Source organism: Lissotriton vulgaris, chromosome 3_1 (genome assembly GCF_964263255.1).
Source record: "Lissotriton vulgaris chromosome 3_1, aLisVul1.2, whole genome shotgun sequence".
Taxonomy (NCBI): Eukaryota; Metazoa; Chordata; class Amphibia; order Caudata; family Salamandridae; genus Lissotriton; species Lissotriton vulgaris.
The window spans coordinates 708,924,659-708,940,677 of record NC_141689.1 but is presented as its reverse complement, the minus strand read 5'-3'; the positions used below and the strand labels follow the sequence as shown (position 1 = coordinate 708,940,677).

Here is a 16,019-nt window from a genome sequence, read left to right as displayed (position 1 = left end):
AGACCTGTGGGTAGAATGGGCAGAATGGGGTAAGGCAGTGGGCACGCTAAGGATAAACAGCCTGATTCATCATGCAGAAGCCTTTTGGCCCATAGGAATGAATGGGGAGTTATTCCTTATTTGCGATTAGCAATTTGCTAATCGCAAATAAGGAATCTGTAGGAATCGCATTTTTTTTTGCGATTCCTACATGAATCCCGTTTTGCGAGCCTGTAATAGCGATTCCTTATGAATCGCTATTATAGACTAGCAAAACTGGTCGTTGATGAATCAGGCTGTAAGTGACCAGACCCAGGGGTGAGGAGTAGAAGAAGCAACTAGGGGAAAATCAAGCAGACTGGGAGTAATCTGGTTGGCTAAAAGGAAACTGGGCAGACTGGGACGAAGTGAACATGCTTGAGGGCAATTAAAGCACACCCGAGAAAAATAGTCATTCACTCTGGGAAGTAGGTGGGCATGGGGTTTTGTAATGAATGAAACAGCATTTGTAAAGCACACAGCTACTCCAAAGAGTGTCCCGGGGCTGCCAGGCACCTCCAAACTTAGCAGCTAGGAAACACTTAGTTGCGGTATAGCCAGGTTTTTGTTGCTTCCTGAAAGAGGGCAATTCTGTTGTGACTCGAAGAGCCAGGGGGAGTTTGTTCCAGGTATGTGTGCCCAAGAACACAAAAGATCTACCTCCAGTTCTGACCCTGGGGACCTTTGGAATGATAGCCAGATGGCTGGGTGAAGACCGCAGAGTCATGGAAGGGGTTTAGTGCGACATCCTCCTCCTAATGTAACTGGTGCCATTAACATGTAGGGCTTTCTCTACCTCCACTCCCACTTGGACGCTGGCCATTGGGGTACCGACGGACAGAGCGGGGCCTCCTTCCTCCCGAGTGGGTGCCGGGCGAGGTGAGGTGTTCTCCCACAGATTGTTGGGAAAATCACGACCAGTTGGATGACTACCAGGGAATACTTTGGGCTCAAAGATCCGGTAGGATTAATCCAAAATGTTAACCACACTTTTTGTTTCATATAGTGCAGATGCATAACATCTGACGGTCCTGAAGAAAGCTTGGACTAGTTGTCCTCCCAGCTGAAACATGTCGACCACTATGCACTACGCCATGACATAGCCATCCTTTAAGACCATGAGGCGTTGTTTTTATTCTTGACCCTGGACAATACTGAATAAACATATTTTTTGTCCCAGGAGCCAATTTTACAATCACTTTTGTTTTCCTTTTCACAAGCACTGCACTCCATTGGTCCTACCTCTGAAATACTGTGGTTAAGAATTACACCTTCCAGAACCTATCTCCGCATCAATATCAGGTGCATTGGGAGAAATTATGGTTCATGGTCTACATCCCACATGACGACACTCCGCCAATAATGGTGGGCTGATGGGAATTTTTCTAACCCAGGATTATCACTGTGAGGACATTTTGGTGTAGCGGCCTTTTGGGCATGACACAGCACGTAGATAAGTGATCTGACCAGGTACCTCCTGTTTGTTTCTTCTGTTCTTTCTCTACTAAAACCAGTGTAATCCTCTTTTTCACTGGGAAGCAATCAGGCTGAGGGTAAAGTGGGTCAACTTGAGGAAGAATCAAAAAACCCGTAGGAAAGCTTGAAGACATATGGGAAATCAAGCAGTTTGAGGGGAAATGGGCAAACTGGTTAAAGACAAGTAGAATACAGACGAGCAGATAAAACAGGGATGCAAAAAGGGGGGACATGGGTGCAGAGAAGAGAAATCAGGCAGGCTGAAGTGAAATCAGGCAGACTAAGGGAAAGGAAGTAGGCTCACGACAAAGTGATAGACCCGGGAGGATCGGCAGCCTGGGAGGAAAATGAACAATGTGGGGGAAAAACAGGGTAAGCAAGCCGTTTGAGGGAAAGTAGACAGACCAGGGAGAACAAGAAAACTATAGAAAAAGGCAGACTGACTGGGGGGAAAACAGGCAGGAGGAGATGAAAGAGTGCAGGCTGGGGAAAAGTGACCAGGCTCAGAGGAAGTGAAAGTGAACGGAATTGGGAAGGAAATTGGCAAGACTGTGGGAAGGTTAAAGGGGAAACACACTTGGTGGATTATTGACAGACTGAGAGGAAAGTGGGTAGGTTGAGTGTAAAGCAAGCAACTGCAAGGGTAAGTAGTGAAGCTTCTTTGCTAATTGCATGGCCAATGGCCAAATCTGGCCACATCTCTGCTATTTTTCCAACGGTTGGGTTAGTAGCAATGTTTCTTTGCTATTTGCATAGCCACCAGCCACATAGTGTATAATCTCTGCTTTTTAACCGGTGACCAGTATATAATTATGTTTCTTTGCTAATTACCAGTCTGTTAGGTACATTGTGCATAATTGTAGCTATTTAACCAGCAGATTGATAAATAAGGAAGCTTCTTTGCTATGTACGGCTACCTCCTTTCCTTCTCAGTTGACACCACCCCTATTTCCTTAGATATAACATACAAGCGTCAAATAGATGTTCTTTGGATAAATATTTGGAAAATTCGTGTTTCCTCTCTTTGGCTCAGGGATCTGAAGCCGATCCAGTGTGTGAAAAAATTAAGGAATTTGATATATTTGCTTGTCACAATTCTTATCATTCCTTTTCTATTCTTTCTCTTCTTCACAGCATCACGCTACCTCACCCTTCCTTTTTTTTCCCCTTGGGGCACTGTTGTTATTATTATATTGTAGACCTTGCCCAAAGTGATTAATTTACATTGTGTTTGCTCTAATTTCTTTGTTATTGTTGGTTTAAATAAATGTGAATAATGCCTGTACAGTTCACTGGGACCCTCATTTATATACCATCTTTGCTATGTGCATCACTCTTAACAGTGCATAATCTGTACTATTTACCCAGTGGCACAATAATTAGTGATGTTTCTTTTCTGCTTGCATGGCGGCCGGCCGAACAGTGCATTATGTCTACTCTTTAGCCAGTGGCTGGTTAAATAGTGAAGTTTCTGTGCTGTTTGCACAGCCTCCAGCCAAGCAGTGCCTAATCTCTACTATTTAGCCAGTAGCTCACTAAAGAGTGAAGTTTTATTGCTATTTGCACAGTCACGCCAAATCATACATATTTTCTGCTGTTTATCCACCAGTTGGATACATATTGAAGTTTCTTACTATTTGTAAGGCCACAGGCCAAAAAGTGCATCTGTCTGCTTTTTAGACAATGGCCTGGTAAACCGAAAAATGCCTTTGATATGTGCATGGCCACCATTCAAACTATACCTAATGTCTGCTACCTAGCCAGCAGCAGGGAAATAGTGAATTTTCATTGCAATCTGCACAATCACTGGCCAAACAGTGCACAATCTCTACTTTGTAGCCAGCGGCTAGTTAAATAGTGAAATATCTTTGCTGTTTGCAGGCCTGTCAGCCAAACAGGGCATAATCTTTGCTATTTAGCCAGCAGCTGTGTAAATACCAACGTTTATTTGCTTTTTACATGGCTGCCAGCCAAACAGTAAATAACCTCTCTCATTATCCTGTGGGCAAAAAAACTGCAGAGAAAATGCAATCTCCTCAGCAGGCGGCTTTCTTACCGCTGCCGTAATGTTTCCTTACTTGAAGTCAAAGGGCCGTATTACAATAAGTGCCCTAGGGGCACAATGGGTGTTTGAGCCCAGTTTGCATGCCCCCGGGGCACTTTGGTATTTTAGAAGGGGGTACAGATGCTTGTGCGTCCCCTTCTATAATACCGATAACGCTGGCGTACTTAGAGCACCAGGGACACCTTCAGAGGGTGTTCCCTCATTTGCATGGGGGTGTGCCCAATGCAAAAGAGGGAATTCCTTTGACTCTGCACTCGCGCCATATTACAGATGTGGGTGCAGAGTCAAAGCACCCCTCCTGAGGCGCACTGACACTGCACCATTTAAAAGGTGGTGCACTGTCTGTGTACCTCCTGAGCGCAGCCCTCTGCAGGGGCTAAAGGGGGTCCCATGGACCCCCCCCCCCCACATCCCCACTGACTGCTCCCGCTAGCAAGGGGATCTCTATTTCTCTGTAAAAATGCAGGCAGGTGCTGCATGCCCTGTGAGAACACGGAGCGGCTGCTGCGTGTTTTTACATGTATGCGTTGCCCCCAGGGCAGTGCGAGTTCGCAGCTGCGCTGGGGGCAGTGCATAAATCATATGCGCCAGGCGCAAACAATCACAATGCATAATACAGCCCAAGGTGTCTTAACTTTATGCAGGCACATTTTACTGTCCTTCTGTATTCCACCACTAGAGGTCACTATAAGCATTCTTCTTTGTATATATGCTTGGCATCTCTACTCTAGACATCCACAGAACCAAAAGTCGAACATCTATGAATAACGGGGAATATACTTTTTTTTAATATGCTTGTCTCTTTTGTTGTAGCAATTCCAGCATGTGAAGAAACGTATCAACCATACCCCAATGTCCTTTCAGCTTTACATCTGATGCTTAATGCGGGGGAAATTGTGTGTGGTTCTTCGGTGACGAGGAAAACACGTGGGACAAACAAGGAATTCCCAGTAAAAGAATGGAACTCTCTTGGCAAGGTAGGTAAGGATTTTTAGTATGTCGAACATTGAAGCAACGATTGAAGCTGGAATGATTTCTCCAAATCCAAGAAAGAAAATGTCATTAAAATGATCCTTTTCATCCCCCCCAAAAAATGTGTGATATAGACAATGCATGATTCATTTCCCTAACAATGAATTAGTAAGTAACTATTATGTAAATGATATTAAACCAAACCTCGACATGTGTTATATATATTTTATTTTTTGGAAATTTCGGGGAGGTGGGGGGGCTGAAAAATATTTCTGTAAATAGTGACTGTAAGAATGGGTGAACACACAACAAAAGCCTCATTTACAATTAATGGTCTTTTAAAGACCTGTTAAGTACTCGTGTGCGGCTGCAATTAAGATGTTCGCCAGCCCGCGAAGACCTGTCAGCCCGGGCTGACACACACGACGGGGGCTGAAGCCCCGTGAGCCCAATGGGTGTTGCGCGCCTGCCCCTACATAATGTGGCGTGAGACAGCTGGGGCCCTGAGGCAACCATGTTTCACAGCTTTGGGCTGAATGCAGTAGCGTAGCAAGGGTACCGTGGCCCCGGTACAAGTAAGGGAGATGGCCACTTTCGCTTCTGTTGGGGTAGTAAAACACAACACACCAATCAGCGGGGTGCAGTGGGACTCTCAGGGGTCTGGTCACTATGCTACTGCACCTGCTGCATCAATGCCAGCTACTGTGGCCCAATGGGTCCCTGCACTGTAGGGACCGCCCACATGAGCAAGCCTGCATGGCAATCCTGAATGAACGAGCCGAGCCAAGATGGTGGAGTCGAAGGCAGAAGCGCTGTAGTTTATTCAAAGAACTCACGTCTGGGACTTCGAGGTTTTTTTATTTAACCTTTGGATGTTTTGATTTTGTTCACGAAATCTTGAATAGTTGGTAAAAAATGGTGCCTACAGTTACTTAGCTCTAGCCTTGAGTGTTTCAGATGGGTGTACATGGTGAGTAGCTGTAAAAATATGAACTGAGCTACCAGCTGTTTTCAGCTTTTCACCATCAAGGGGTGGAGTCATGACAGTAAAAGATGACCGGTATACACCATATGACAAAGCCGCCTTCCTTTAATGGTATTAGGGACGCAGCCCTTTCTCCCTTTCTGCCACATTTACCACCCACGTTCATGTTGGCAGAGTGTGAAATACTAGTTGGTATCAGTCGCCGTGCAAGGCTCAAACAGAAATGATTGTTGTGTGTGGTTGTGTGTGTGGTTGTGTGTGTATGTGTCTGGAGTTAACGTTAAAACATGAGTAATGGTTCTGGCTTAAACCTGACCATGTGTCTGTTATGAAGTTATGATTACCAGCGCACACCTCACATGCCACAACGTGCTCCACTCAACATGTTGTTGTTCCCTCTTTTCTTTGTTCACAAAACACTAAGACAGTACCAATTTGATTCAGTGTTTGGAAGGAACGCCCTAAACATGTGCTTTCCAAATACCAAATTGGCATTTGGTATGTGTTACCGATTCGCAACTCCAGTTTCATCCATAATAAAAAAAAACTTTTGCGGTCACAAACGCAAAAACACAAAAGGCGTCAAGCATCTGGCACTATCCTATAGATGCATCAAGCATCCATTCTGCGAATCCTAATTAGCGAAAAATAACAAATCGCTATTTAGAAATCGCAGAATGGGATGCATCATCCAAATCGCAAAATATCTGCGATTCGCACCCGCCCGCAATCGACAAATGCGACTCCGCAAAAATCCCTACAAAATCTCAGAGTCGCCTGTTTCCAAACCCCTAATTGTGAAACCTCAATTACTGATTTCGCAAATAGCGATCTCGCAACTTGCGAGATCGCAAAAACGTGAAGTCGCATTTGGAGCCCAATGATGACATCACTACCAGGAATTAGCTTGCTCCATCTTCATTCGGACCACAGAGCTGGATACAGGAGTAGGCAGAGCACTCAGCTTAAGAAGCCACACAGTGCAGTGCCCATACAGGAGTGAAAATCCAACCACAATGTCCCAGGAAGCTGCAGGACCAAGTGAAAAACCCCGCCAGCGCAAAATCAAGTTCAGTGAAAAAGAACTTCAGTACCTGATTGAAGGAGTGAGCAGGGACCACAATCAACTGTTCGGGAAGCTGTCCCGGAAGGTGCCCGAGGCAACCAAGAGGCGCATCTGGGTGCGCATCAAGGCAAAGGTGAACGCGGTGGGAGTCACCCACCAGACCATCAATGACTTAAAAAAGAGGTGGTACGACCTCAGAGGCCGTGCCAGGAGCGAATAGCTGAGAGACTGGGAGAGACAAGGGGTACGGGAGGAGGACACTCCACAGTCCCTGAAAACACCCCCATGAAGGACCTAGTGGAGGACACCATACACCCTGAAGCCTGTGTGGGCGTTACCCAACTGGACACCTCCAGCACCACACACCAAACTCAAGGTAAGAGGCATGCTACTGCTACCCGTACCCTAACAATGCCCATGCCCCCAGTGCAATCCATATTTGTGACCACAGTATTCCAGTCCCTGCTCCTCCCAAATGACCAAATGCATTGTGGAACCTGTAGTGTGTAAATGTGCCTTGAAAGCCACACACAGCCAGAATAGTCAAGATACACAGACCCCTAAAGCCAGCCAGGGAATGCAGACATTAACCAATAGTGAGCCTGCATGCATGTTGCAACATCCCAGGTGCCTGAATCATATCAGTAATCATGCACTCATCCACATCACAGGTGCTGCGGATACTGACACTTCCGACAGTGACATCCTCCACATCGCGGAGACACCCGAAGAGACGGAGGGGGAGAGGCAGCCTGCACCTGCACCGAGACCCAGGGCCACCCCTGCAGATACAGGCGGAGCACAACATCACGTCTCCGCACATATGGCAATGGAGCAGACCCCACCCCCACCCAGGAGGCAGACATGAATCACAGTAAGTGTGCAGGCCCACGCCAGCAGCAGGTCAAGGCAGCAGCGCTCCGTGCCCACCACATCACCCATGGAGCAACATGCACACAACGTGGGCTTGGGCATTGAGGCTCAGATGCTGCATGTGCACCGCAAACAGGCGCAGCACATGGCAGCAATGCAGCTGCAGCTATACAAAACAGCACGCAACATCAGTCTCCTCACAGAGAGTGTGCAGGAACTGACCATGGCGGTGAAGGAGAGCAACCAGCTGATGGTAGCGCAGCAAGACATCACCCGCAGACACCGCAGGCAGCTGCTCACACGGCTGTCAGCCTACACCTGTTCCAATCACCTGATCGGGAACACCACATCCCAGCTCTCGCGAAGATCATTGGCCATGCAAATCCAGATGGTCCAATGCTGTGCTGACGTAGCAAGGGCCCTGGAGCAGGTCACCAACGCTGTGGAGCACCACCAGGCTGCGGACCATAGCAATGCAAGGGGGGGGTGATGCCAGCGAAGGGGCATCTAGCCTCAGCAGCCTGTCTGTGCCAGTGCAAACAGACAGGAGGCGCAGTGCCCAGCCCAACACTGCATCCCGACAGAACCAGCCTAACCTGGAGGTTGAGAGGCGACAGAGTGCGTGCGGCAGGAGGCTCTACTTGCATTACATTTCAGGCTGTGCCGTGGTGAGGCAACCATGCACGCCAGCTCAGGATATATGACCTTGGATGTTTAAAAGCTGATCCCTTATTTGTTGCTGATGGAAGCACATTGAGACCTTGTGAAATAAACAAAAGCTTTATTTTGACAACAAATCTTCCTCATGTCAATCATTGATGTAGCTTGCATGAGTGCAGTGTTGTGTGAGGGGTATGGATGCACAAGAAATAGTTCTGTGTGATGTGTGCGCGGCATCTGTGACCTTCAGCAGGATTCTCCCCATGTGCATGATGCACATCTGCAGGTGGCAGGTCGTCCCCCTCTGACTCACTACCAGACATCTCAACAGGTATCCTCCGCTTGGTGGCAATATTGTGCAGCATAGCGCACATGGCCACGATGCGGCAGCAGATCTCGGGCCGGTATTTGAGGGCCCCGCCAGTCTTGTGGAGGATGCGTAATCTACTCTTTAACATGCCAAATTCTCGCTCAATCACATTTCTGGTGTGTATATGCGCACCATTGTACCTTCGTATCTGTGGTGTTGCTGGGTTGAGGTATGGGGTGAGGAGGTATTCACGGAGGGCGTAGGCGGTGTCACCCGAAGGGAGGAGCAGAGGGTCAGTGCCTGTTATGCGCGGCAACATGGTCTTAACATACTGTATGTGAGCATGTGTACTTACCTAGGAGATGTCCCTTGCCAAATTCACCCCTGACCAAGCGGGTGTGTATGCCGCTGTGCCGGAAGATAAATGAATCATGCGTGCTCCCTGGGTATTGTGCCACAATGTCTGTAATGATGGTCTTCCCATTGCAGACCACCTGAATGTTGATGGAGTGATATGACTTGCGGTTCCTGTACATGTTTTCGGTCTCTGCGGGTGGACAGATGTGAATGTGGGTGCAGTCGATGCAGCCAATTACATGGGGGAAATGGGTGGTTTGATAGAAGTCCTGTTTAGTTTGCATTAACTCCTGTTGGGTGGGCACAGCATTGGTCCTCCGTGTTGGGTGCTGCACCAAGTGCTCAAGGTCTCTGATGAGCTTCAGGATCATTGCCCCATTGAGCCTGTATTTGGAGTAGATATCATCTTCAGTCTGTCCCAGTAGTGTAATCCACAGCCGGAAGATGCGTTCATGTTTCCTGCGTCTGTTCTGGGCTGCAGCCTGGAGCCTCAGCCGCCTTACCACGATGTATAGACCTGCCATTGTGACTTTCCTCATGCTCCTAATGAGTCTCCTTAAGTGTGTTTGATTTAGCCAACACCTGTTTGTTCTTTCCAAAATTTCTTTTTTTTGCCACTTTGACTTCATGGCTACCACCTAGTTTAGCTTCTCCTTAAATTGCGACTCGTATTTTGCTAATTAAGGTGTTTTCGCTATTTGCGATTGCTAATGCATGTGGATAGCTATTTGTTTGCTAATTCGCTATTTGACTGCGAATTCGCTATTAAATTCGCAGAATATGTGGAGAATCACTTTTAAACTTGTAAACTAAACTTGTAAACTTGGGGATTTATAGAGCGCAGTTGTTGCCCGAAGGCGTCCAAGCGCTAGGATAACCGTGACCTACAGAGAACAAGAAAGGGGAAAAAACAACGGTTTTAGCAAGCGGATGTGAATAGGTGAGTCTTCAGTCGTTTGCGCAACATAGTAAGGTTCAGAGTGGCTCTGAGATGAAATGGTAGAGTATTCCAGGCCTTGGCTGCGTTGTACATCCTTCCGCCCGTCCTAGATTTTTTATTCTTGGGACTACTGCTAAGAGAGTCTGGCTGGAACGAAGACTACGATTTGGGATGTAATGGGTGACCAGATCACGGGTGATGATAGGTCCCATGTCCCAGAAGGCTTGATGGGCTATACATAGCGCCTTGAACAGAACTCTCTGCCGGACCGGTAGCCAATGAAGGCTAGTCAGTCCGGTCCTCACTGAGTGTCTATAAGGGATTTTAAGTAGAAGGCGAGCTGCGCAGTTCTGTACAGTTTGCAGCCTACGAAGGGTGTATTCTGGTGCACCCAGATAAAGTGCGTTGTTGAAATCAAGACGAGAGTGAATGAGCCCTTGAATGGCAGCCTGTTTGGCTTCCATGGGAAGGAGGGGGAAGATTTTATTTAACACTCTCAAAATGCCAAAACAGGTGGCTGACAGTTTTGTGGCTTGGACATTGAAAGATAGTGAACTGTCCAGCCACACACCAAGGCTTTTGATGGTGTTTTTGGGGGTTGGAGGGGGTCCTAGGCATGGGGGCCATAGGGAAGGGGGAAATGCCGGCTCTGATGGTCCTAGGAGCATCAGCTCAGTTTTTTCTCCGTTCAATTTCAGGGATGATGACGACATCCAGTTCCTCACTTCCTTCAGGCATTCTCTGAGCCCCCCTGGCGCAGTTCGAGATGCCTCCTGCGCCAGTGAGACCACCAGCTGCGTGTCGTCCGCATATGAGATGATTTTGACTCCAAATGGGCGGACGACATTAGCCAGCGGTCTCATATATAGGTTGAATAGAGCAGGGCTCAGAGAGGAGCCCTGAGGTACTCCACAATTTAGAGGCCTACTGGAGGAAACTGAATCGCCATCAAAGACCCTGAAGGATCTGTTCCCCAGAAAGGATTCAAACCATGCCCAAGCTTTATCCTTAATCCCCACACAGGACAGGCGGCTCAGTAAGGTGTCCTGACTGACCGTGTCGAAGGCCGCGCTTAGATCAAGGAGGATCACTGCCACTGATCCTCCCTGATCCAAGATTTTTCTCGTTTCCTCTATGACCATGAGGAGGGCGGTCTCTGTCCCGTGCTTAGGTCTGAAACCCGTCTGGGTGGGATCCAGTATGTGGTGGTCCTCTAGATAGTTCACTAACTGTTGGTTCACATATTTCTCCAGAACCTTGCTCAACCAAGGGAGCAGAGAAATAGGGCGGTAGTTAGCCAAATCAGACGGGTCCAAATTGGGTTTCTTGATCAGTGACCTAACCATGGCCTGATTCCAAACGGTTGGAACGGTGCCAGAGGAGATGGAAGAGTTTAGTACCTCTCTGATGACGGGCAGGATGGTATGGGATGCTGCCATTAGGATGTCAGGAGGGGCAGGGTCGGCCGGAGAACCTGATTTGACACTGAGGGCTAGTGATTCTAAAGTGGAGAGGTCTAGTGGGGGAAAGTGAGTTAAACTGTAAGGGGTGGGGGAATGTGGCAGGCTAGGAAGGTTATTAGGTTGAGTAGACGGGCCAATGTTTGGGGAAGAAAAAGTTGAATACATTTTGTTGATTTTCTGATAGAAGAATTCGGCAAGGTCATTACATTGGGTGACAGATTTCTCGACATGCACCGCAGGGGATGTGTTCGTTAACTTTTTAATGATCTGGAAGATCTCTTTGGGTTTAGATTTAGCATTCAGGATTTTGTCGGCGAAATACGTCGACTGAGCTGCTTTTATTTGAGTTTTGTACTCGTTAATGGTTTCACGGTACCGGGTTTTGTTAAGGGATCGCAGTGGGGGTTTCTACGGGTTTAGCGATTCTTTGTTTTGCGAATTCGCAAATTGTTGCTTTTCCACTTGATGCATTGCGGAAGTGGAATTTGCAATCGCAACCGCTGTTTTGCTGTGATTGCGATCGCAGATTCGCTTGATGCATCTATGCCTATGTTCCTTAATTATAAGGACACATTTACAAAGTTCCGCAGAAAAAAACATTTGAGATGCTGGTAAAAGTAATATATTATAATCAAACAAGCATTAGGAAAAATTGTCAAATTATAAAAATCTAAAAAAGTTGCAAGACATTTTTGTGGGAACACTCTGGCAACAGATTCTGTATGTGAAATTATATTGAGTTTCACCACAACCTAAAAAATACAAACAAATATCAAATTAGATGCAAAGTATCCAATAAGGACTATTTTTATAGGATCAGAAAAAAATGTGTTTGAAGAGGCCTCTTTACTTGGCAACATTTGTGTAATATTTTTATTGCCTTAGTCGTAAATTGAGCTATACATTTGACAATTATGTACATTTGACCATTCATACACTGTGCTGTTGCCTCTACGCAAGACTCAATCCACAAGTCTCCCAAAATAGAGCATAAATATCAAATACATAAGTATTCTCTGCCAGAACAAATTGTGATGTGTTTCAGAGATGTAGGGCCTGACTCACAAACTGCACTTTGTGGTAAGATTTGTAGCACTACAGTAGCACTACAAAACTTTCTGCGTTTGTTGTAAATCTGGTGGCAGAAAAGACAAATACAGTAAATAATCCTAGTTATTTAACACCTTGGCTGCTGTGGTCATTTTTCCCCTGTGCTGGAAAACTCTTGTTTCCATATATTCATGACGAGCTCAGCTCGTCATCAGCACACGACCACCGTGGCTGATGACGAGCTGAGCTCGTCATCAGCATCGAAGGGGTTAAGACACTTTTACAGCATTACAATGTCATGTTTTTGCCCCAGAAAGTTCAAGATCAGCCAGCAGGATAGATACAAATTATCACATCTACAGGAGAGCAAGCACTTTTTTTGTGGATGCACACAACGTCTGCCCAATCAAAACATGTGCTCCAGGCTCCCAGCATGTGGGAAGCGCCAAAGCCCCTCTCTTGGTGATGCTCACATAATTGTCTGGCAACAGTTGTACTATCAAGCCAGACCATAAAAAATGTTTTACCAACTGGATCTTCTGTTTCCTTCATCAGGGATGAATGAGCAACAGTTTCAAGAACTCTACAGCATCTGTGTCAGTCGACACTAACTTGTGTGCTTGTGTTCTGCTTTAAGCATGTATCTGTATAGACTATTTTGCTTGTGGTGCATGTGTGCTCAAGTGTAGGTTATTTCAGGAGTGACTCATCTATGCTCCCCGCTAAATACATATATCCCTTTTCTTAGGAACCACATGCTCTTAGGGAGTACATTTTTTGATCTGTCACTAATATAAGAATTTCATTAATAATAATAAAACATTTATTACATTTAATACTAGAGTTACCTCCCAACTTTGTACCAGGAAAAAAAAGTAAGAAAACATACCCGTCTACCCTGTCTCAATTGAATGAGAGGCATGTGTTTGATCAGTCGAAGAATTATTTAGTAGTAATTGATTGATAAATTACAGATTGTGAGTGTGTGTGTGTGCGCGCGTGTGCGTTCACGTATGTGCTCCAATCGCCACACAATTGTCTTTTGCTGTATATTCCATGAAAGGGATTTTCCATTCATGCATCTCTTTATTTTTTTCTTTTAGTCTGATCCGACCCCCATTCGTCAATCAAGCTATAAAGATAAAGGCACAGAATGTGGCATGAATCCGGTCCTTTGGCACAGCCTGTTGGCTTGGTTTTGTGTTCGCAGCAACAATCCACACCTGCCTGATGTTCTAAGTCATCTTCCTGAATTCCAAGAGGAGCTTTTCAACGAAAACTGGTAAGAATGAGCCCGTGGTGGGAAGGTGAAACATGAGGTAGAAAGAACCTTCACACTTGAATGCCATTTACAGAGTATGGGGATAGCAGTCAGCTGCTCAGACGTGTTAGAGAAGGGAGGGATGGTTCTTCCATGTGCCCACCTGTGTTAGTTGATGCCAGAACCTTGTGCAAAGACTTTTCACTCCTAGCAAATGATCTGGTCGGCAGACATGTGACATTCTCACTGGTGTTTATAGTGAGATGTATCATTGTGGTGTCTAAGGCCGGGAAAATAAGGATGTTTTATAGATGTATCTGGGAGAAAGTGGTCTCACAAATAAGGATATCTCTGTAATTAATACAAATTCCTTGACGGCAGGTCATCAATTTCCTCCAATGGATGGATCCACACTAAGGGTCCAGCTTTCAAATAATTTGTGTAGCTCACTGTAATTTAGGTGCACAAAGACTTTAATTTGCAAGTGCAAATCCTCTATCCCAATTGACGGAATGCTAATTTACACTTGTAATTTAATTTTCTCACACACTGAACCCCTCCTCTCTTTTGGAATTACCCTTGTGTGGCAGTCAGCTTACAGGTGGGTTGGTTGGTGTTTCAGAGTGGAGTCAATTGTTTTGAAAAACCATAAAGTTGCATGTTTGTCAGTATTTTCAAACCTCTTCTGAGGCAGTTCCCCAGCCTGAAACAGTAAAAACCTTCTCTTTGTTAAAGTGGGACAATGGAGAGAGAAAACCTCCAATGGTTGGTGAAGGTTTACTGGATAGGATTTCTACATAGGGAAATTATTTTGTCTGTGGCATGGACATGTTAGACACCCTGTCTTACATAGAGGCCTAAGTATGAGTATGCCTACTTCTCTTTAATAAACATTTGTTTAAATCATGCACTTTCTGTTACATGCTGTCCCAAGCTCCAGTCCTCTTTGGGCTTGAATTCATTTCATATGAAGAGCTCTGAGGATTTCTTTGACCATGTCCCAGGTTGCATACAGGCTCTACTGTTTGCGTTGCTGTTGCTTGACAAACTGATTTGGCCCAAGGAAGCAAACAGATAGGATATGTTGGATTATATCCTGGTAGGTCACAGTGCACCACCTGTATTCCTAATCTTACAGAGTGACAAATGAATGTGCAACCTCACAACCCTGACTCCCCGAAGAAATCGTGATAATAAACCTAGAACTCTTTCGCTCAGTCACTTAGGCATACCAAAAGAGATACACAAGAAATACACAACCTGCAGTTTCAATATTTATTGAAGCATTGCTATTCTTGAGTAAAATACATGTGCTGCAATGATTAATAGAAGGAAACAGAATAATGTGATTTACATTAGAAGAATGGTGAAAAAGATGACCAATTCAACCATTTTGCTGATTACACAAAACTATATGTTTGCATACAAGTACTGTAATATAGAGAACTCGTATATATCGCATTCTACCCTATTATGTCTAAGGTGAGTGGATCTGCCAAATCCCTGTTGGGTAGCTGCCTGTCTTGGTGAAGAGTTGGACAGCATCCCTCGCATTAAGGTAACAGATCAGCTGAAATGGAATTCCGGCATGGACCGACCTCTCAGTGCCAGTGAAATGCTCCTCTGAATAAACAAAGGCTTGATGTCATATATACAATACCATCCACAATGTTACCATGCTGAAGCCCCAGTCAGGCCGCCATTGTTTATTCTATTATGATAGTTTTGTCGCTGAGGAGCTGAAAACAAATGACAACATCTTGCGTTCTGAACTTAGCTCTTGTACAGAATGTTCATGGTGTTCTGATAGAGTGCCTACGAAGTGGTATTGTAAGTAAAACTAGTTTGAGTATTGTTATCCTGTGCGTGCACGCAAATGAATGTGTGTCAAATGTCACCATGTTTAGGTGAAGAAAGGCAACTTAAGAAAGTGAGCATGTAAAAATGGCGTTTCTTAACCAGGCCTAATACCTCCATATGACAATAGTATTGCATACATTTATATATGGGCACATAATAAGATGCCTTTATATTATACAATTCATGAGATATCAAGCACATAATGACCGTCTCTCATTTTTGATTAAGGCCTCTGAAGGAATCTCGAGTCAAACGCCGAGCACCACAGTCTGAGAAAAGACTGGGCACCCTTGTGTTGAAAGCCTCACCTGTATGATTTTATCATGCCAAGTACCCTGTGTTAGGAGGGTATCCTGCAGCCAGCTCACAATTGCTGGTCCAGTGCATTATAAATTCTGTCTTCAAATGTATTTTCCAATTAGAAGGGCCTCCAATTCCCAACAGCAGAGTCAGTAGCGGTCGGTGGTGGGAGTAGCTGCCGGGCTGTGACGTAAGTAAACAGATAAACAAATAAAACAAATTTCCTTGCACGCACTGCATCCCCAAATGCGATGCAGTGCACGCAACGAAATTCGTTTTATTTATTTATATGTTTACTTACCTGTAATCCTCCGTAATCCATAGATTACTACCTCCCACCCTGCCCCTCCCCACGTCACCGCC

General features: G+C 45.6%; 1 protein-coding gene across 1 annotated transcript in view; it reads left to right on the top strand.

Moving 5' to 3' along the window:
• TMEM232 (transmembrane protein 232) overlaps nucleotides 1–16,019 on the top strand; it is an 843,610-nt gene that overhangs the window by 409,550 nt on the left and 418,041 nt on the right. The window contains exons 7-8 of the mRNA XM_086963014.1: nucleotides 4,373–4,536; nucleotides 13,339–13,517. Coding sequence (XP_086819140.1) covers nucleotides 4,373–4,536; nucleotides 13,339–13,517 — 343 coding nt within the window. The remainder of the gene's footprint in view (nucleotides 1–4,372; nucleotides 4,537–13,338; nucleotides 13,518–16,019) is intronic.